The following is a 21,792-nucleotide window of genomic DNA, read 5'->3' on the forward strand; positions in this document are numbered from 1 at the left end:
CTACAGTTTGACTATTCTGTTAAACAACCCAAAAGGGGATACCAGACACGTACATGGTGTTTCAGTTATAACCTCTTGCGAAAAGCCAATATTCCCATCAGATTCCACATTTCTGTTCTGTTAACCTAAAGTCTGCTACAGACTGGGGACCGACTGACTAAGCAGCAGTTCTGCAGAAAAGAACCTGGTCATTACAGTGGATGAGAAGCTGGACATGAGTCAACAATGTGTCCTTGTAGTCAGGAAGTCTAAAGGCATATTGGGCTGTATTAGTAGGATCACTGACAGCGGATCTAAGGAAGTGATTATTCTCCTTTATTTGACACTGGTGAGGCCACATCTGGAATACTGCGTCCAGTTCTGCCTCCCCCTACCCATTACAAAAAGTTTGTGGATGCACTGGAGAGAGATCAGAAGAGAGCAACAAAAATAATTAGAGAGCTGGCACACATGACTTCTGAGGAGACACTGAGGGATTTAGGCTTATTTAGTCGACAGACACTTGGGGCGCGGGTGGCATTTGACAGCAGCCTTCAACTACCTGAAGAGGGATTACAAAGAGGATGAAGAGAGGATGTTTTTAGTGGGGACAGATGACAGAACGAGGAGCAATGGTCTCAAGCTGCAGTGGGAAAGGTCTAGGCTGGATACTAGGAAAATCTATTTCACCAGTAGGGTGGTGAAGCACTGGAATAGGTTACCGACAGAGGTGATGGAATCTCCATCACTAGAGGTTTTTACTTCCGAGCCTGACAAAGCCCTGACTGGGCTGATTTATTTGGAATTGGTCCTGCTTTGAGCAAAGGGTTGGGACTTGATGACCTCATGAGGACTCTTCCAACCCTTTGATTCTAAGTCTGAACTCTGTCATCTCTTGGTGGGACTTTCTGAAGCCATATAGTTACACTTACCACCACAATGGAATACAAAGCAGCCCAGGTAAAGTAAGAGCCAGAAGCAGCATCCGCCAGTCTCTGATGAAGTAAGCAAACAGTGGCAGCAACATATAGCCAAATGCATAAAATATGCAAACGCCTAATGTGCAGAATATAATACGAACAGTTTTGCCAAGAATTTCTGTGCCTGTTCAAAACAAGAGAGCATGGATTAGCGTTTTAACTTAACAGAAATCATAGCAACCAAGTATTTCATCACTAACAAGAACCAAAAGTACTTTTTGCGAAAACATTCCTTATGTGTGTTCTAAAATTAGCACTATAAGTCAGGATTTCTACTGTTTTAAAGAGATGCTGCCAGATCTTTCTTAGGACCTGACTCTGTACCATAGGGAAGAGTACTTTCATGAATAAGCACTGTATAATTAGGCCACAAAACAGTTCTAATGTGATGAATATAAGTCTTTTGGATTCCAACAACATGCAAAATGACAGGCACTAGGTCTGGTGAAACTTATACCAAAATACCATGTTTTGTGCCAGCTGCAACAGTTACATAACTACAGTGTTCAGAACTACTCTGGGCTTTGCTATGGCCACAAAGAATTCAGTGTTCTAGATAGTAGATTTGATTTTTAAAACAAAATCGTTCAGTAATGTCTTTAAAACAGATTCCATAGATAGTCTTACTTGTCCTCCAATCAAACACTTTTGCTTAAATAAAATAGAAATGATCCAATGACAGAATCCATGTGGCAGCTTAACTTTCATCACAGATTGTTTTAAAAAGTCTAAAGTTGTGCTTACAGGTTTAATCACAGTTAAATGACAGTATCATACACAACAGTTTGCATGTATTTGGATCCAAACTACAGTTCACAAGAGCAACAGGGCACAACTCATTCTATACATCTACCAACATCTGACTATGGCTGTGTCTACACAAAAGGAGGGGGCATGTTAATGAGGCAGTTTGAAAGAAGCTAATTGGGTGTTGACATGAATATGCAGTGACTCATTAGCATATTGGCAACAATGTGTGATTTGAAAGTGCCGTTTTTGGAACACATGCAGCCCATTTAGTGGGGGGCCTTTTGAAAGGACCCCCTGACTTTGAAAGCACCTTCTTCCTAAAACCAAATAGGAAGAAGTGGCTTTTGAAGTCAGGGGGTCCTTTCAAAAAGCCCCGCACTACACGGGTGGCGTGCGTTCCGAAAGCGGCAAGTTTGAATCACACACGGCCACCATTATGCTCATGAGGTGCTGCATATTCACGCCACCACCACATTAGCATCTTCCGAGCTGCCTCATTAACCTGCCCCCTCCAAAAGGAGGGGACATGTGTAGATGCAGTCAATGAGTGTGCTCTCTCACCGGAGAGCTCTTGCTTCAGACAAAGACATGTTTCTGATTTACTTCCTTTGCTCATTTTAGTATTCAGTAAACAAAACGTTCTATTTTGATAAGTTGCAATTTTACTGAAAGGAAATTTTTCAAATGGATTAGGAATTAGCCATGTTTGGTAAGGCTGTATTCTTATTAACAGTGCTGCTTGCAAGAAAGCCCTCAAAACAAGCCATTAATAAATGGGAGTGGTGTGGAAGGGGGAAGAGAACACAATAACATTGAAAACGTGCTAAGCATAAGAAAAAGTCCCATACCAAGCACAAAAGCTGCCACATAGTTAGAGATCTGTCCCAGGCCGACTATGACAAAGAGCACTGAAAACATCTCCCAGCTGGTTGAGAAGACCTGTAGAAAGCTGAAGCCGGTTTGCACTCCCATGGTTGCAAATAGAACTTTCTTCCTGCCAAACCTTTGGTGGGCAAAGACAAAAATGAGAGGGTTACAGAAAAAATAGTCAGGAAAGTAACAGCAATGTCAGTGAATTAGTCTCACACAAAAGGGGGTCTCTATTACGAAGAAACATGTCTGAGAAAATAGCACAAATAAACAAGCATTCTAGATCCACAACAATTTCAATTCCAAAAGTGGAAAAACTTCTTAAGAGCTGCAGTTAGGGTATGGTTACGCTGCAGGTAGGAGCCTGCTTCTCAGAATAGTCAGACAGGCACATGCTAACTCTGCTTAAGCTAGCATTCTAAACATAACGGTGTGATGGCAGTGGCACTGGCAGTATCTTGAATGAGTGCCCTGTGGCAACAGCTGTGACCATACTCAGGCAGCAAGCCCAAGGCGACGTCTTTGCTGCCTTGGCCACACTGCCACTTTTGGTACCCAGCATGTGTCTGTCTTTCTGTACTGGGAAACGTGCTACCAGTTGTGGTCTAGACATGCCCTAACAGACTCCTCTGAAGCGAGGTGGTAGGTTCTTTCTTCAGTGATGACAGAATGACCATGCACAAATGCAAACACCAAGAAGGTGTACAGCCAAAATGCAAAAGGTAAGGTGTCAGTGACTCTTCCATGCCCCAGCATGGGACAATAAACATAAGGCAGTGAGGTAGAGTCTTCTGAGGAATAAAAAACCTCTGGCTCTGAGACAATCTACACCTATTAAAGACTCCAATTCTGCTAACCATACTCAGTTACACAGAGCTGTACCTTGCTCTGTGAGTAATCTAATTCGATCTCCAGTGGCAGTACTCATGGAGCAGAGTGCTAGTCAATGTAAAGGTGTCAGAATCAGGCATGACAACTCCAATGGTAACAAGGCATTGTAATATGGAGTTTCAGCCCCAGTTTCTTGGCAAACTTTGACCTCAACATACATATTCTGGCCTAGCTTATCTAAACATTAGCAGTTGGCCTAGCTTCCTTCTTTTATACAGGGAGCACTGCTCAACAAACAGATTTTATGTAATCCTATTTCAAAATTAAACTTAATCGAGAGAGTGACTACGGTGTTGCCTAGGTACCACAATTTAAGAGCACTATAAGACTTAGAGAGAGGGATATGGATGTACTGACGAAGCAGAAAACAGCTTTCCCTCACCAATCCGTTCTGAACTGCTATTTCACCATTTACCCTTGCCTCTCACACTACTGGCCTGCAACACTGTTTGGCTGTGGCTACACTGGCACCCCCTTTCAAAAGGGGGATGCTAATGAGCCACTTTGGCAGATGCTAATGAGGTGCTGCCATGCATATGCAGCACCTCATTAGCTTAATGGCAGCCCTCGTGCATTTCGAAACTGCGCTTTCCAAACGTATGCTGCTGGTGTAGACAGGGGCCTTTCGAAAGGAACCCTGGACTTCAAAAGCCCTTTCTTCCCATTTGGTTTTGGGAAGAAGGAGCTTTCGAAGTCTGGGGGGTCCTTTCAAAACGCCCCCATCTCCACCAGCGGCACGTGTTTCAAAAGCGGCAGTTTCGAAATGCGTGCAGCCTCCGTTACGCTAAAGAGGTGCTGCAAATGCATGGCAGCAACTCATTAGCATCCCCCTTTCGAAAGGGGGGGTGCTAGTGTAGCCACAGCCTTTGTGTGGCAAACTGCCAGAGCGGGCTAGAGCATAAAAGAGATTGTAACAGAAAAAAAAAATGGAGTAAAAGTTTCTCACTGGGAAGTGTGTGTGGCTGCCCACTGTGCCTGGTCTGTCCAATAATGACACTAGCATTTGGAAGAGATGCTCTACGTATATTATGGTAGAAATGTGTTTCTAGGCTCCTTAACAATATTTCCTCAGGAATCAATAAGGTAGCAAGACAGCTGAATCTGGCTTCCAGATTATCATAACCTAAAGATATGACTACACTGCAACAGAAGACACATAGCAGGGCTGTAGACAGACTGTGATATAGGAAGTTTCCAGAGCTAGGTCTCCAGGCTGATCCAGAACATCTAGTTTGCAGTTAAACAACCCTACAGACCAAGCCAGGTGGCATGGGCCTTCCGTGAGTGTCTGAACACAGTGCAGACATACTCTAAAGCACTCTCCAAGCCCGGGTGCCACCGCAAGCCCAAAGGCGTACACCGCCATTTCTAGCCCCAAGAACCTGATGTGGCTGACCCAGGCTCTAAGACTTGAGGTGTTGTGATTTCATCACAGCATATGCAGACCGTAATAATTCAGGGAGGGTACACTCTGAAACAGCCGTACAACAAAGTCCCTCCCTGATGTCAGAAGAGAGGGTTGGATTCTCATCACCTTACTCAAACAAACTAAATCTTTGTGGGTTTTTCATCTGAGTAAGAACTTTGTGATTTGTCCCCAAAAGTCAAGATTTTACACATACACGAATACTACTATTAAAATCAGAAAAGCAGAAGGGCAGCATGTGATTTCTCTGGAAACCAGACAGATGCCACATAATGGCTACGTTTACGCTAGCCAAAAACTTCAAAATGCCCATGCAAATGGCCATTTTGAAGTTTACTAATGAAGTGCTGAATATTTGCCTCATTAGCACATGGGCGGCCGCGGCAATTCGAAATTGACGTGGCTCGTCCAGACGGGGCTCCTTTTCGAAAGGACCCCGGCTACTTTGAAGTCCCCTTATTCCTATGAGCAGATAGGAATAAGGGGACTTCGAAGCAGCTGGGGTTGTTTCAAAAAGGAATCCCGTCTGGATGAGCCATGCGGCGGCGAGCCACATCAATTTTGAAGTGCCGCTGCCACCCGCATGCTAATGAGGCGCTGAGTATGTATTTCAACGCTTCATTATTAAACTTCGAAATGGCCATTTGCATGGCAATTTCGAAGTTTTTGGCTAGTGTAGATACAGCCAATACATGCACCTTAGACCTCAAATAGTTTGATATACAAGAAACTGAAAAGCTCAGATTTTTGAAACACAAAAATGCTTCCATTTTGTTTTCACTTTGGTGCTGACAAATAGGACAGCCCGTGATTCTAGCAGTTGGGTCAATAAGCCAATTGGTCAGAAACTGGTGAACAATACTTGCGTTTTCCAGCTTCCACAAATACAAACCACTGCATTTAGACCTTGAATTTGACCATATTAGAGTTCAACAGAATCTATGAAAGTTTGTGCAAAGGGAGTTACAGACCCGACCTCAAGTAAGGAAAACATGTTTATGGTAACTACGCATAACAAGAGATAATGCACATTAAATCAAATGGTACAAAATGAATCATTTTTTTCAGAAGCAGCCTGTAACACACATCAGCAAGAGGTCCTGAGTGCTATGTAACCTACCCAACAACCATTAGGTTGCAATACGGAAAACGTGATTTTGGGAAAATATAAGTCTCATAATAGTATTTTCTTTGACTAGGGTCATTGAATTTAGGCTAAACTTAGGCTGTGTCTACACTGAGATTAGATAGTAAAGGGGTAAAATTCCAGGAGTCAATCCGCCTTAAGCTCTCGTTGCTGCTAGTATCAGCATTACACGCTGCTTTTGGTGACAATTTCTCATTAGAGTTGACCCAGCATAAGAGAATATCAATTTTGTTACACCATAAACAGATCTGGCATTCACCCTTAACTCATTTCACTTTTACGAATGCTTTCAGAAAATCATATAGCAAGCTGGAAGTTTTGATGTATATACTTTACTTGTCTGAGAGCTGTCCTGATATAAAGGATCCAACCAGTACACCCACAAAAAACAAGGAAGCAGTTAATGGAGATTTCCAGTCATCATCGCATACCAGATTCCACTGCAAGAAAAAAAAGAGCGAGCCTTAGCATGAAAAGTTTACTTAGATTTTTCTTCTAAATTAACCAAGAGTTAATCCAAATACCTTGATGGTAAATTATTAAAATGTGCACTCTGGAAGGAAAAAAGCCCCAACAAACCAACCTTGAAACCAGGTCAGCACTCAAAATTCCAATTTTGTGAAAGAATTTAAATGACAAAATTGGATTCCAGAGCCTAATTCTGCAGTGGCGCCTCAGTAACAAAATATTACTCACATTTCATGTGTAGTTTCCCTACCTCAAACTGATGCAAGGGATTTTTCTTGTTTGAAGCAAAGATAAGTCAACTATGTGACAATGTTTCTTTGACTACATCTACACTCGCATTCTTCTTTCAAAAGAGGAATGCAAATGAGGGAAATAAAAAATGCAAACAAGGTACTGATTTACATGCTTCATTTGCATAATCTATTTTCAGAAGAGATTCTTTCTGAAAGAAAAAAAGCTGTGTAGACGGGGGTCTTTCAAAAATAAACCTCGTTTTCGAAAGAACCCTTCTTCCTGAAACAAAATAGGAAGAGTGTTTGAGACTTATAATTGAAAACTATTGAGGGAAGGAGGAGGAAAAGCTATTCAGTCAACAAAGGCATGCAATAGTTAAAGACTGCTCACGTGGCTCAGGGGAGGCTGAACAGGTATTAGTGAAATAATACAGCATTCTTAAAGCACTTTAGATCTTACAGAGATACATTAACAGTGAGTAATGAAAGAGCCTTAATTTTATACATATTATCTAGATTTTTTTTGAAGTTGTTTACTAGAGCCCCACAAAATAAAACCAGCAGGGAAGCCAAGTCCCCTGTAGCTAGCTGTTACACTGCCTCCACAGGAAGAGTTGTGGCATGCACCTCTGCTGAGGTTTGCTTGCTGAAGGGATTTAACAGAGGACCAATGAGCTTCAAAGTGGGTCTTTGACCAGGAAAGCTTATGCTTCAAAAAATCCATTATTACTATGGGACCCAAAACCTTCTCCTGAGCAGGCTGATAAAAATTCAATAATTTATGTGTTTAATAATTACGTGTTTTGCACTAATGAATTAGACTAGTTCTATATCCAATGTGACAGTAAGTTTCAGCAATCTTGCCTGAAATAGGCCCATTTATACAAACTGGAATCAGCAACCCAGGCTGGTCTTTCGAAGTTTTCTCTCAGTCAGAATTCAGTGCTTGGCTTCACTAGGTGTTCTAACATGCAATGTCTTCTGCATGATACCATGCAGAAGTCACAGAAAAAAATGGCCTTTCTATCTCGACAAGGAGACAGCACACTGCTAATCTCTGAATTCTTCTCTTGTTTAGAGTCTCTCACACATACACTGCAAACAATTTTTAAACAAAGATAATGCTATTATGTTGTTATCGCTGAACAAAACTAGAGAGCCTAAACTGGGACATCGTAGCAAAGCATACTTATCACCTTAGTAACATGCAGGAGTGGCCACTGCCAACTAAACTCATGGCTTAGTTGGTTATCCCTCAAATTACCTACAATAACTCATGCTTGCTAAATACACCAATAAATAATCATTACCCACCGCACAGTACATGCTAATCCCACTAGGAATCCTACCTGTCATTCACCCCACCCTCTACATCAGCCAGTGAAAATAGGCATCTATTTAAGTATATTACTATGAACATGAGGCATAGGTCCAATTGGCCAAAGATTGTGCTGAGCCATTTTTAGCATTGCTGGCTAAAGCAGTCCATACACAAATGACTATTCTCAACTTGTAATATTGTATTTGTGAATTAACTACATGAAGTAATATTTAACTATCTGCTTTTATGGCTCTTCCACTGGGTACACACAACCTACTATCCAATTACCATGTGTGCCTGTGTATACAGGCATTAAAATTTTCTTCTGATCACTGGCCTGGGGCCACTTATTGGACATTCATGAGTACTGAAAGTTTTTGCTCTGCTCCGCTCTGCTCTGCCAATCAGTTACTTAAACTAGCAGGTGGAGAGCTCGTCACTGTTAAAGTGCCACTCCAATTACCATCTTGGCTTTTGTTCCAGAGTAATAAAGTGGTTTAGGAGCTGTAATTCTGAGAATTATTAGAAACAGAAACCAATGGGACCAACTTCAAATCACTGTTTTCCAAGGGTATAGAGACTTGAAGTTCATAAAATGTCAGTGGTTTAAGAATAAAATGTCATTTAAAGTAGGACAATATCTGTTTGGGCCAGATAGCAATTACAATATTGAAATAGACTGTCCAATGTCTTATGACTTCTTTGGTGATGAATGAGAACAATACACAAATGCTGTAGTCTTCTGTTTTCTAGAGGTTTGTGAAAATGGCTCAAACTGTGGTCTGCAAAGCTTCCACTGTCACAACAATGAAGTACTGTACTACCAGTGTTTAGGAAATCATGCTTCCTGAGAGGCACCCAGAAATCTTGCAGGAATTAAGACTCTGAGGTGTAACTAATGCAAGGCCTCACCACTATACTTGAAGGTTACTGCTTCCACTAGAAGTGCTGTTTGGCACTGAGCTAGGACTGAATACAGCATATCTCAGACCTGAGAAAAGTGCAATTTCCATTCCTCAATATCCTCTCAGAGAGGTTACTGGAGTTCATAGAATATGTGGAAAATGATGTATCGGATGTAGCAGGCACATCAGAAGTGAAGTGGGAAAAGGCATTTAGTTTCCATGCTCTGACCTTCTCTTGCTATTCAGTTTCTCAGTCCTCATAATATGCAAAAATCTATTTTAGAGATTCTGCTCTCTCCTTTTCACATGAGACCTTGGCCTCACAGAATCATCACAGGCTCCCCGAAGGCCCTCTCAATGACTCCTAGCAGATCTTAGGCTTTTCTTAATTCATAGCCACGCCACATAGCAGAGGAGAATGGGCCTTGTTACAGCAAAAGCAAAACAATTTCATAAAAAAGCTTCTCTTCTCCCATATCCCCTTTTCGCATAACTCTTTAAAGCTGCTTGGTCTTTGTCTACAAATCCAGCATTTGTTTCTACACAAGTGCTAGCAACAGAGTAATCAAATCTCCTGAGGATTTTAAAAGGCCGCAGGGAGAGAAACAAATGCTCGAAATGCTGCTTTCTAACAGTATCTGTGAATGTTAGAATTCATCGTGTGCCTAAATACTGATATATATCACTCACACACAGTGGTACAGAGTGCTCTTGCTAGAGGGTGTTTTAAAGCTGTTGGATAACATACTTTGTATAAGGTTTAAATCTTACTGCTGTACAAGAACGCAGATCCCAGATACTCTCAACCAGGGCTTTTTTTTCTGCTGGAATGCCATGGAATGGCATTCTGGCACCCTTCTTCCCTGGGTGGGGTGGGGCCCTGTGCCAGGAGCTTCTCTGGGCAGCATGCACATGGCCGTGACATGCTGGCAGCCACTGCAGGCAGGAGAGTGGAGGAGCCACCGGCCACTCCTGTGTGAGGCAGGTGGGGGACAGTTTGAGGCAGGAGGGGGGCGGGGGGGTGTTAAGCCTGGGGGTGGTTTGAGGCATGTGAGGGGGGCAAGTTAGCCTGGGGGTGGGGGGTAGTGTGAGGCTGCCTGGCGGGGTTAAGCCTTGGGGTGGGGGAGCAGTTTGAGGCTGCAATGGGGGCATTAAGCCTGGCTGTGGTTTGAGGTTGCATGGGGTGGTAGGGATTAAGCCTGGGGACAGGAAGGGGGGGTGGTTTGGGGCTCTACTCCTGGGGCTGGCAGTGGCACCACTCCCCAGACACCAAGGCCCAATGACAGCTGGTCCCCCCATGGCAGCCAGGCCCATGGAAGCCAGTGCTACCATGGCAGCTGACCCAATCGGGCCCGAGGGCCACCTGTTGGACACCCCGATCTAGATGGTGCTTGGTCCTGCCATGAGTGCAGGAGGCTGGAATTATGACTTTTCAAGATTCCTTCCAGTTCTGTGGTTCTATGATGTTAATGAAGGTTCCATTTCCTTAATAGCATCATGACAGGGACCAAAGAATGACAATCAAATATCAAATACTTCCTTCCTCTGGAGGCTCGCTCAATTTTGCCAGTTACGTAAAGAAGATTTTTCCGAATTTTGCAGTTGCAGCTGTTTATTGTTTTTTCCTGCCACCGTGGGTAAACATAAAAAAGAATAAGCAAGGGATTGGAAGGGTTCTACGTGCTAAAATGTCCTTTTTAAAATTGATCTGATAATAATGGATTTGTTTTGGTTAAACTTGCTGTCCCTTCCCACCTGCTACCTTGTAAATGAAGGCAGGTCTTTCAAAAGACATGGCAATCTCACCATACAGTACTTACTAACTTCGAACCAAAGCCAGCCCTTTGCTACGCCTGTGCAAGTCACTACACTTAGGCTTGTCACTTTCACTACACACTTGCTGAGGAGGATCGAATGCTTAGGTTCGATCTTCTGGAGTGCTGTTTCACTCATTCCGGGGTCAATGTCGGCCCCGCAACTCCTTGTGACCCACAAGGATTAAGGAATGATGACAGAAGGAGCACTCCCATCAGCACTCTGCAGTGAGGACAGGGACGAATATCGATGGGTGCAAAATCTATTTTTGGTATGCAACTGGCATAAGTAAAATTGCGTAGCAGCCGTCAATATTCAAGGTACGTGTAGACCCAGCCTTAGCATGGTAACATGGGCATATGTGAAGGAAGAACCTGTCCCTCTGAGAATTATCTCAAGTTTGTGTTATTTATTTGCATTAATCAAAGTGTCCAATACCCAAGGTGTGCTTTCACACTATATTAAAATATCCAGAGATGGAAAAGATAGCCACACCTAAGGATACAGTGTATTTCTTGAATTCCTTGTCCTGAAGTTAAAAGTCTTTGAGTTGCATTTCTATAGAAAAGTAGGGAAAATTGAAAGTTTTTTTAATTACTTTACAAAAATCAGTGAAATACGAGAAAATAAAAATATCTGAAATCAATAGTTCTGGTGGTAAATTTGGTATGGGGGACAGAGAAATTTCATGGATCATGATGCATGGGTGAATTAGCCAGCAGCATTTTTAAATGCTAAACTTAGTTTTAATGAGAGTCATGGAAACATTAGCTCTATAAATACATTGTCTATGTTATGTCTAAACTGGTGGTGTCTTAATTTTCACTGTAATAACTCTACTGTGCTAATTCAAGTATCTCTGGGACACTTCTGTCCTACCATTACTGATTAACTGGGTGGGGCAGGCAAAAAACAAGCACTTTTCTATGCTGGGAATTTGCCAGGAGAACTGATTGTTTCTCCCTAAGCCAATATGATAGATACAACAGCAAGCTATTGCGATATGAAGTGAAGAGAAGAAAATTGCAAGTGCCAAGTCAGGAGCTCTTTAATTACCTGAAAATCAAAAAGCAATCCTATGAAAAGCAAAAACATAAACAAATTGATATGGATGAGTACAAAAAGATAGCATATGCACTTAGAACTAAAATCAGAATGATTAAGGCACAAAATGCGTTATACCTAGCAAGGGACATTAATGGTAATAACAGGTTGAACCTCTCTCATTCAGCATCTTCAGGACCTGACCGGTGCTGGATGAGAGAATTTGCCGGACCATGGGAGGTTAGTACTGTCGAGCAGCATTACCAGCACTTCCACTGCTTACTGGACTCTTAGAAGTCATTTGGGGTAAATTACAGCCAAAAAACAGCACAGAACACTTACAGCCAGGACTGGTGGCTGTAAACAAACTTTATGGGAACATGGGAAACTTGACCACACCCACGATAAGTGGCCATCTGGCTAACTAAAATCATGCCAGATTACAGATGTTGCCAGATGAGAGTGTTCTGGATTAGAAAGGTTCAACCTGTATTTGGAGCAAGAGAAAGACAAGGAAAGTGTATGCCCATGGGGATGGATGGGGAGGTCGCTTGCCCCATCCCAGCCATCCCCCAGCCCCCCAGGGCTGCAGCACATGGGGCTGCTCCAGACCCTACCAATTAACTGAAACTGGTTAGCCTCATCCATTTAGGTGAGGTTTACTGGTTAACAGGTTAAACATTAACATCTCTAATATTAACAACAAGCGGGAAGGAAGAAAAGCCAGAATAGGAAAAGAAGAGGTGAAAGCATATTTACATAAATCAGATGTAGTCAAGTAGCAAGGCACAGTGAAATTCATCCTGGGGTACTTAAGGTAACAGCTGAATCTTGGAACCTTTAGCAATTATCTTTGAGAACTTATGGAGGATGTGTGTCATGGGCCCTTGCTCCAAACTTTATGAAAATGAATACGCATAACGCAAAGACACAATGCAAAAATGCATCATGTAATATTGATTTTTAAGTTACAATATGCTGAATGTGTATATTCCATTTTCAGTCATACATCATTCTTGTATGTGAAGTTAAAAATATGAAGTGTGGATCTGTTTATACTTACAAACATGCTAATGAGAGCCATTAGTGATACTTTAGGAACTTAATGGCTCAGTAGTCAAACCAACGAACCATGAATGGTGTTATTTTTCCTGTAAGCCCAAATTTGTGGTTGGTCCTAGAAAGACCATGCCATCTGGTACTGGAAACCATCCTGAATGTGGTACTTTTCCATGTGGCGACTGAATAAAGAGACCCTGCTTGGGAGAAAGTCTAATTAAGGAACAGAAAGCAATTAGGTCTTTGTCATCAGCTGGCCTTTGAAGCTGCCTCACACACTCAAAGAGGTTACACACAAAGAAACCTGAAAACAAAGGACCTAGAGAACTCTGAAAAAAGCTGGAGAACCAGGCCAGGGTAAAAGATCAACTCTGACCTGAAGGATATTACATGAAATAAGAACAACTGTTTAGGGTAAGAATTGCATTTAACTAGTTTTTTTGTGTATTAAAATTAGCTGGTTTCTTTTGTTTGCTTTCACTTACAATAACTTAAATTCTGCTTGTTATATTTAAAACACTTTAGTTTATTATCAAGCCCAGTTTAAATAACTGTAATGGGGTAGGGAGGCAGCAACCACTGTACATACCTTCCATTGAGAGAAAGGGCTGACATTATAAGCTTTCTCTGTGTAAAACTTATACACAAAGTAAGATGAATTTGGGATTTTAGTACCCTTTGGGGGGTTGATATCCTGGATGCTATCAGCAGCCTCATAGCTGAGTGTTCCCAGAGGTGAACTGTTTCACTGTCTGGGTTGCTCTGTGGGTGGGAGTGCGGTAACCCAACTCTGTGCTTTGGCTAAGAGAGAACAGAGCTTCAGGCCCAGCAGGACTGGGTGGGGAGGAGCACTAGAGGGCAGCAAGGTGGGCATCTGTTGCACACCAGTCGGACAACAATCTGTGATCAAACCAGTCATAACAAGAGGTCCCAGAGAACAGGAGAAAGGCAAACAGAGCACCTGTCTTTAAAGACAGCACCACAGAAGACCAAGAGAATTATACACTAATCAGTCTATTTTTCAAGAGGAAACCGACCTAATTTCCTTCTTTGACAGAGTTACTTGCCTAGTAGATAGGGGAGAAGCAACAAATATGACATATCTTGATTTTAGTAAAGCTCTTGACACAATCCCTTAGGACATTCTCATAAGCAAACTAAAAAGTACAGACTGAAGTGCTACAAGAGGAGTGCACAAGTGGCTGAAAGACCATACTCAAAGATAGGCCCATAAAAGCCAAGACCAGACCACCACTGGTCATTACCTACAGCCCCCAACTCAAACCACTGCAACGCATTATTAAAGACCTACAACCTATCCTTAATCAGGATGCCACACTCCAGAAGGCCCTAGATGACAGGCCTGTTCTCTCCTACAGACAACCTCCCAACCTTATGAGGATTCTCACCAACAGCCACAGTCTATACTGCAGAAACACCAGTACTGGAACCCTCCATTGCAACAAAGCCTGCTGCCAACTTTGTCCACATATCCATTATGGAGATACCATCACTGGACCTAACCAGGTTATTCACAGACTCACAGGCATATTCTCATGTTCCTCAACTAACATCATACATGCCATCATGTGCAAACAATGCCCAGATGCTTTGTATATTGGACAGACTTCAAACTCTCTCAGACAAAGATTTAACGGGCACAAAACAGACATAACACTCCTGATCCACAAACCGGTCAGCCAACATTTTAATGGAGTGGGCCATTCTGTTAATGACTTAAAAGTCTGCGTCTTACTGAAGAGGAATTTTTACAACAGTCTTGAAAGAGAGGCTGCTGAACTCTCTTTTATATTCAAATTCAACACATTAATATGTGGTTTGAACCAGGATGCAAATTTTCTGGGTCATTATAGGGGCTCTTTTGTATACTTGCCTTAATCTAATTCTTGACTCCCCCCCCCGGCCCCTCTACTCTCTGATTTGCTCACCTTGATCATTTTTTTTTCTGATTTGTCAACCTTGATTACTATTTTTGGTTCTCTGTGCCTTAAATATTGAGTCTGTTCTGGTAAGGCTATGGTCTGAAGAAGTGCATCTGTCCCAGAAAAGCTCACCTAATAATTTATTTTGTTAGTCTTTAAAGTGCTACTTTACTAATTTTTTGTTTTCATACTCAAAGAGTAGTTATCAATGGTTGGCTGTCAAAATGAGCAGTTGCACCTAGCGGGATACCACAAGGGGTCAGTCCTTGTTTCAATACTATTCAATCTTTTCATTAATAATATGGATAATGGAATGGAAAGCATGCTTATAAAATTGGAAGATAACACACAGTTGCACTTTGGAGGACAGGACCAGAATTCAAAACCATCTTGATAAACTGCAGAACTAGTATAAAAATCAACAAGATAAAAAACAATAAAGACAAATGCAAAGAAGTTCATTTAGGAAGAAAAAAAATAAATGAAAAATAAAACGGGGAATAACTGACTAGGCAGTAATACAACCAACAAGGATCTGGAGAATAGAATGGATCACAAATTGAATGAGTCAACAACGTGAAGAACTTGTGAAAAAGACTAATATAATTCTGGAGAGAATTAACAGAAGTGTCATATATAACACAAAGGAATCAATTATCCTGCTCCAACTGTCAATGGTGAGGCCTCATTTGGGAGTGCTCGCCCATTTCTGAGTGCCACACTAAGGCCGTGTCTACACTAGCCAAAAACTTCAAAATGGCCATGCAAATGGCCATTTCGAAGTTTACTAATGAAGTGCTGAAATACATATTCAGCGCCTCGTTAGCATGCGGGTGGCCATGGCACTTCGAAATTGACGCGGCTCGTCCAGATGGGGCTCCTTTTCGAAAAGACCCCGGCTACTTCGAAGTCCCCTTATTCCCATCTGCTCATAGGAATAAGGGGACTTCGAAGTAGCTGGGGTCCTTTCGAAAAAGACCCCTGTCTGGATGAGCCGCGCGGCAGCGAGCCGCGTCAATTTCGAAGTGCTGCGGCCGCCCACATGCTAACGAGGCACTGAATATGTATTGCAGCGCTTCATTAGTAAACTTCGAAATGGCCATTTGCACGGCCATTTCAAAGTTTTTGGCTAGTGTAGACGTAGCGTAAGAAAGATATAGACAAATTGGAGCAAGTCAAGAGAGGAGCAACAAAAATGATAAAGGTTTTAGAAAATCCAATCTATGAAGAAAAGGTTTTTAATAAAAGGGCATTTTTAGTCTTGAGAAAAAAAACTGAGGGGCAAACAGGTGCATTTTCAGATATGTGAAGGGCTGTTATAAAGAAGACAATGATCATTTGTCATGGGACATGAGATGGTTAAGGCAATGTTTTTTTTCCCCTAGATGTCAGAGCCAGATCAGGGACAGAGTGCCAAATGGCCATCTTAATGAGTCAGAGAAAGAGATGAAGCCAAATATGAGATTAATGAATCATAAAAGGGCAGAAATGAGCCAACGGATTAGACAGTTAAACAAGTTTAACATTGAAAACCTGTAAGTAGGTGAAAGGCCACAGCTCTTGCCAAACTGGCCCAGAAGCATAAACATTTGTAGAAAGAGTCATGATGCATGAAGTCTGCATGCTGCCAAGTATAGTTAATTCCTGCAAGCACAAAGGTCACGCAAGAATCAAACAAAACATCAGCCAAACTGTACAGTCTGTTTTCGTGAAATCTAGTATCACACACTGGAACAGCTCTCTCTATCCTTCTTAAATTTAAAGTTTAGCCAGCTTAATTTACAATGGGCTGAGATTCTGTACACAGCTATGTCTGCAAAGAGATAAATTGTAGGATGAAATGAAGTCTAGACCACCAAGCTACTGAGGTCTGAAGCCTCAAAACAAACAAAAACAAAAACCAACATAATGCCATCAAAACAAAAAAGCAGTCATGTAGCACTTTAAAGACTGACAAAATAATTTATTAGGCGATGAGCTTTCGTGGGACAGACTTGGGTCCCACAAAAGCTCATTGCCTAATAAACTATTTTGTCAGTCTTTAAAGCGCTACATGATTGCTTTTTTGTTTTGATAGAATACAGACTAACATGGCTCTCCTCTGTCACAATTCAACATAATGCCATGTGACTGGGAATAATTTTAAAAAGGCTCCATTTTTTAATGTTCTTTGTAATAAAAGTGCAGGCCTTTGCAGTGCTTTTGCCTCCTTTCTATAGAGAGTTCTCTTAGAAGAAGTTCAGAACAGTTAAGTGTCTAAAGCAGATCTTAAAAACCAATGGAGGTGATCCATGGGTGCTAAACGATAAAAGCTGGTAAAGTCAGTTGTGAAGATCATTCAACCCTCAGTCATTACCTAACTTCAATAACAGTTGCCAACAAAAAATTAAAAGTTTTGCCCTGTCTACATTGGCTGGTATAGTAGTGTGGAAAACTGTCATGGGTCTTCCATTTAAAAAAAAATATAATGTGCCAAATTTAACATTGGTACAACTATGGAGTCAAAATTCAAAGTCACTGCAGGTTACTTCAAAAGAGGCTCAGACTTCCTTTATTGCACCAATCTCCTAGGCACTGCTGCAGAGAAGCCCAATTATGTATGCTGTTCCTACTATTTATTTTTAAAATGTTTCTGTTTCCTGTGGAACCTTTCAGTGGTGGAAAAATGTCACAAGAGCTTGACACATTTACATTTGATGTGCAGGAAAGAAGGCAGAAACTTTCACACTATTGCTGTTCCTGCCTCAGAGACACATTGCCAGCAAGTTTGATAGAAATTGTCACTTTTTTTTTTGTCGTCTCTCCTTCAGCAATAGCTTCCAACACCAATCTCCCGCCTAGCTAACCTTCCTCTTCTTCACGCATCTGAACTCTTGTCCTACATATTTTTAATAATCTAAATTAACTATATGCTTTCCAGCACATTCACTTTGGCATTCCAAATGATTTTCAAAACAGCATGTACATTTATGACTATACTCATTCCTTGCTATATAAGCACAATTGGTTCCCAACTTTCTGCTGGTAGGCAAAAACTCATTAAGAGGAACACTCAATTCCCATTAAAATACATGTAAAAGTCTCTGATTTGTTCTAAAGGCTCCTAATTCAGCAAATGAGTGGCAGCATGTGGCGCTGCTTTTGAAAGGTAAGTGAATGGTCTGGGGGGGCTTAGAGAGGATTAAAGGCTGGGGGCAGTAGGGAGGGTTAAAACCTGGTGGGCTGGGTCCATGGGGCGGGCGGGTGAGGTTAAGGCTGCAGCAGGCTGGGGTCCACAAGGAGGGTGGGGTGTTAAGCCTGTGTTAGGCTGGGTCTGTGGTGTGGGATGGGGGGAGGGGTTTAAGGCTATTGCAGATTGGGTCTATGGCACAGGTGGAGGGTTAAAGCTGTAGCAGCTTGGGTCTGCGAGGCTGGGGGGGGTGTCAGGCTGTGGTGGGTTGGGTCTGTGGGGCTGATGGGGGGCAGGCTGCAGTGCGTTGGATGCGCAGGGCCAGCAGGGGGGATCAGGCTGCAGCAAGTTGGATGTGCAAGGGGCCAGCGGGGTGTCAGGCTGCGGTGGGCTGGATGTGCAGGGCCAGCAGCGGTCAGGCTGCAGTGGGTTGGGTCTGCAGGGTAAGGCTTGTATTAGCTGGGCTGAGTTCACTCATGTAGTGAACAAAGGTAGGTATATCTGTCCCTCATTTTAGGGAGTACTTGTAAATAAAGTACTCGTTTAATGAGGGATGAGTGTATATGTACAGACAGGTGAGCTGCAGGGGCCAACCACAGGTTCCTTTGCAAATGCCTAGCTCTTCTATTAAGAAAGCAGCACATCATCAAAGCCCAGCACCAACCTCTCTGGACCAAGTGTCTTGCTTTACCTGTGCATATTCACTTTTTTAATATAATCAATTAACAGACATGTCTGATTCAATAAAGGCATAATCAGAAGTTTCACTTGACTTAATAAGACCACCAAAACACCAAGTGGTTTGAGCATTGGCCTGCTAAACCCAGGGTTGTGAGGTCAATCCTTTGGGGGCCATTTAGGGATGTGGGGTTAAAAAAAATTAAAAAAGGGGGTGTTGGTGCTTGGTCCTGCCAAGAGGGCAGGGACTGAACTTCGTGACCTCCCAAGGTGCTTTCCAGCTCTATGAGATGTGTATCTCCATATTTATTTATTTTCATATCCACAGTCGTGTAAACAAGCTCTGTAATTTGACAGCATCCTGTTAAATAGAGAGATCTGATGACTATATTGCTGTAGGTTTCTCTTTACAAAAGTTCACTGTTGTAATGATTTTATTTTTGTCTCTGGTATTTACATGTGCATGGGGTCTGCAACTGGTTGTCGGCTCTGCGAACCTCGTCTTGTGCAGGCTGAGTGTGTCTGGGAGGGGCCCTTTAAGGGAGCAGCTTGCTGTTGCCCCAGAAGGGCTAGTCCAGCCTGTGACCCCGTCCACAGGCTTTGCTGGCCCCTTATTTCTACGGGGAGCGCTTGTGTGTGTGGACGCTCTGCATTTCCTTCCAGGGTGGCTCCTTTCAACGTTCCCTGTCACTACTTCGATGTTGAATATCGACGGCACCAGCCCCGGAGGGTGTGTAGATGATACGCGTCGAAGTAGCCTATTTCAATGTTCTTATTTCGAAACAGGCTACTTCGACCTAGCGTGCTGGTGTAGACGTAGCCTTACTGTTATACACTAGGGTTAGGTCGCCACAGGCCCATTTACAGATGGGTGGGCAGGCTAGAAATAGAAGAGCAGACGGGGCAAGAGCTGGACGGAGCAGCATGCTAGGGAAGGGGGCCTACAGCCCCGGGGGGTAGAACCCCAGAACAGACATGAGTGGGACACAGGACTGAGTGGAGCAGCGGCCTGGCGGAGGAAGACCAGGTGAGGACGGGGGGAGCCCTGTAGAGCCCAGGGGCAGAAGAGGTGGAAAATCGGAGCAGGATCCTGGGGGCTCAGATGAGCGAGTCTGTGCGAGCACAGCAGAGCTCAGGTAGGCGCCGCAGTCGGTCACACAGCTCCCACCCCGACAGAGGTAGCGTCCCGCACCGCACCGCCCCTCGGGGGCCGGGACGGAACACACCGTCTCTCCTCGTCTGCGCTGCAACCCCTCAGCCACTTCCGCACTGGGCGCCTCAGCCTCGTCTCCAGGGGCCAGATACACTCAACTCCTCCGCGGCCCCCGCTGCTCGCACTGCCCCTCCCGCCCCTCCCGCCCCGGGCTCCCAAACACCCCAGCAGCTGCCCCCCCTCCCCCGACCCAGCCTTCCCGCGCGGCGCGGCGCACCTCGGTGACGATGGTGGAGCGGTAGAGCTCCCGGCTGTACTCCCAGCCGTCCAGGCACTTCTCCTGCTCCAGCCGGCTCAGGTCTACGTCCCGGCCGGGCTGCAGCCCCAGCGCGGAGAAATTGGCCAGCGCGGCCAGGCGGTAGCGGCGGCACCTGCTGGGCCCCTCCCGGCCGCCCTGCACCTCGCGGGGGATGCTGGCGTTGAGCCACTCGCGGCTCAGGTTGGCGCCGGGCGGCAGCCGGCAGCGGTGCTCGGGGACGCCGGCCAGGAAGACGATGGAGAGGCCGGTGAAGCCATTGGGGACGATGCTGGCGCTGAGCAGGAAGAAGACGAGGCGCTGGAAGGGGCCCCACTCGCCCAGGAAGGCGGTGACCCCCTCGTAGTCCCGCATGGCGGGGCGGGGCGGGGCGCAGCCGGTCTGGGGGGTCCGCGCTGAGGGAGGGAGGAGCAGCAGCGACTACACGCGGCCTCTTCTGGCGCGGAGGGGGAGCTGCCGCCGCAAGCCCCGTGCGCCGGCCGGGGCAGGGGCAGGGGCCGGGCCTGGGGAAGGGGTGGGGCTTGTTGCCACCCGGCCGGGCGGCGCAGCCCCCGCCCTGCCGCCGAGGCCGGGCTAGGCAGGCCCTGGCTGCGGGGAGCGCGGCCTCCGCGCCGCCCATCCCCAGGCCCGCGCCGCCCGGAGCCAGCGAGACGTTCGGGCTCCGAAGCCTCCGGCCCTGCGTCGGCGGATGGGCGTGGAAGCGGCTGAGGGGCTGGGCGGTGCTGAAGGGCGGCAGGGAGGAGGCAGCCCCTGGGCCCGCTTCGCCTACCCCCCACTGCGCAGGGCCCAGCAGCCCCTGCAGGGCTTTGGGTCGAGCTCCGCGGTTGGCAACCTCAGTGGCTGCCCGTGTGGCTCTCGGGGCGGCCTCCAGGATGCGGCAGGTTTGCTAAGGGCGCCTATGTGCCTCGACGTCGGCAACAGGTGCGACCCCCCTGTGGCAGCGCTTTGATTGCATGCAGAGGGGCCACTTGGCTCTTCCGAGCAGCCGTGTAGGGGCCCGGCCCTGCCTACGCCCTTGCTTTACACACGCGTGGCGCTTCAGCATTGCCGGAAGGGAAAAAATGACATTAAGAGAAACCAGTGGTACCTGGCGACCCTGCACGTGAGCAATGGTCAATAAAATTCTGGTGGGTCACACACAGAACCCCAGTGGGCTACATGTAGCCCACCACTGGTAGGGTTACCATATAAAAAAAAGAGGATACCCCTGTGAGGGAGTGTATCTGGGTCAGTATCTACCAACTCAGATGTACATGAATACAGTATACTCATTAATACATGAGTTGGTAGATACTGATCCAGGTACGCTCCCTCGCAGGGATGTCCTCTTTTGAAAGGTCAGATACGGTAACCATAACCACTGGCCTAACTTAAGGCAAGGTATAGCCAGTGGGAAAACAAGGAAGGAAAGGAGGGAGAAGAGACACAGCTCAAGACAGCGTGTTGCCCATCCCTGCGCTTTGAAGTGCCATAGGTATAACTTAAACTGAAGTGGATTTACTCTCAAATGCCTGTGAAATGCAAAATACACCTACCTCAACACAGCCTGCCATAGACTAACTCTCCACCCTGACGACCTGCATTAGCAGGCTGTTAATGTGATCCAGTCCTCTCTGACAGGAGACCCCTTCTGCCCTCCCGTCCC

The 21,792-nt window shown here is 44.9% G+C and overlaps 1 protein-coding gene across 1 annotated transcript in view; it reads right to left on the reverse strand.

Annotated features, from left to right (window-relative positions):
- Positions 1–20,777, reverse strand: part of LOC142021187 (organic cation/carnitine transporter 2-like) — a 42,839-nt gene extending 22,062 nt beyond the window's left edge. Inside the window, exons 1-4 of the mRNA XM_075009728.1 lie at positions 20,109–20,777; positions 6,380–6,483; positions 2,558–2,712; positions 912–1,083 (exon numbers count right to left, since the gene is read on the reverse strand). Of these exons, the coding sequence (XP_074865829.1) occupies positions 912–1,083; positions 2,558–2,712; positions 6,380–6,483; positions 20,109–20,501 (824 nt within the window). The 5' untranslated portion in view covers positions 20,502–20,777. The remainder of the gene's footprint in view (positions 1–911; positions 1,084–2,557; positions 2,713–6,379; positions 6,484–20,108) is intronic.
- Between the last annotated feature and the right edge of the window lie 1,015 nt (positions 20,778–21,792).

This window comes from Carettochelys insculpta, chromosome 15 (genome assembly GCF_033958435.1).
Source record: "Carettochelys insculpta isolate YL-2023 chromosome 15, ASM3395843v1, whole genome shotgun sequence".
NCBI classification, from domain to species: domain Eukaryota; kingdom Metazoa; phylum Chordata; order Testudines; family Carettochelyidae; genus Carettochelys; species Carettochelys insculpta.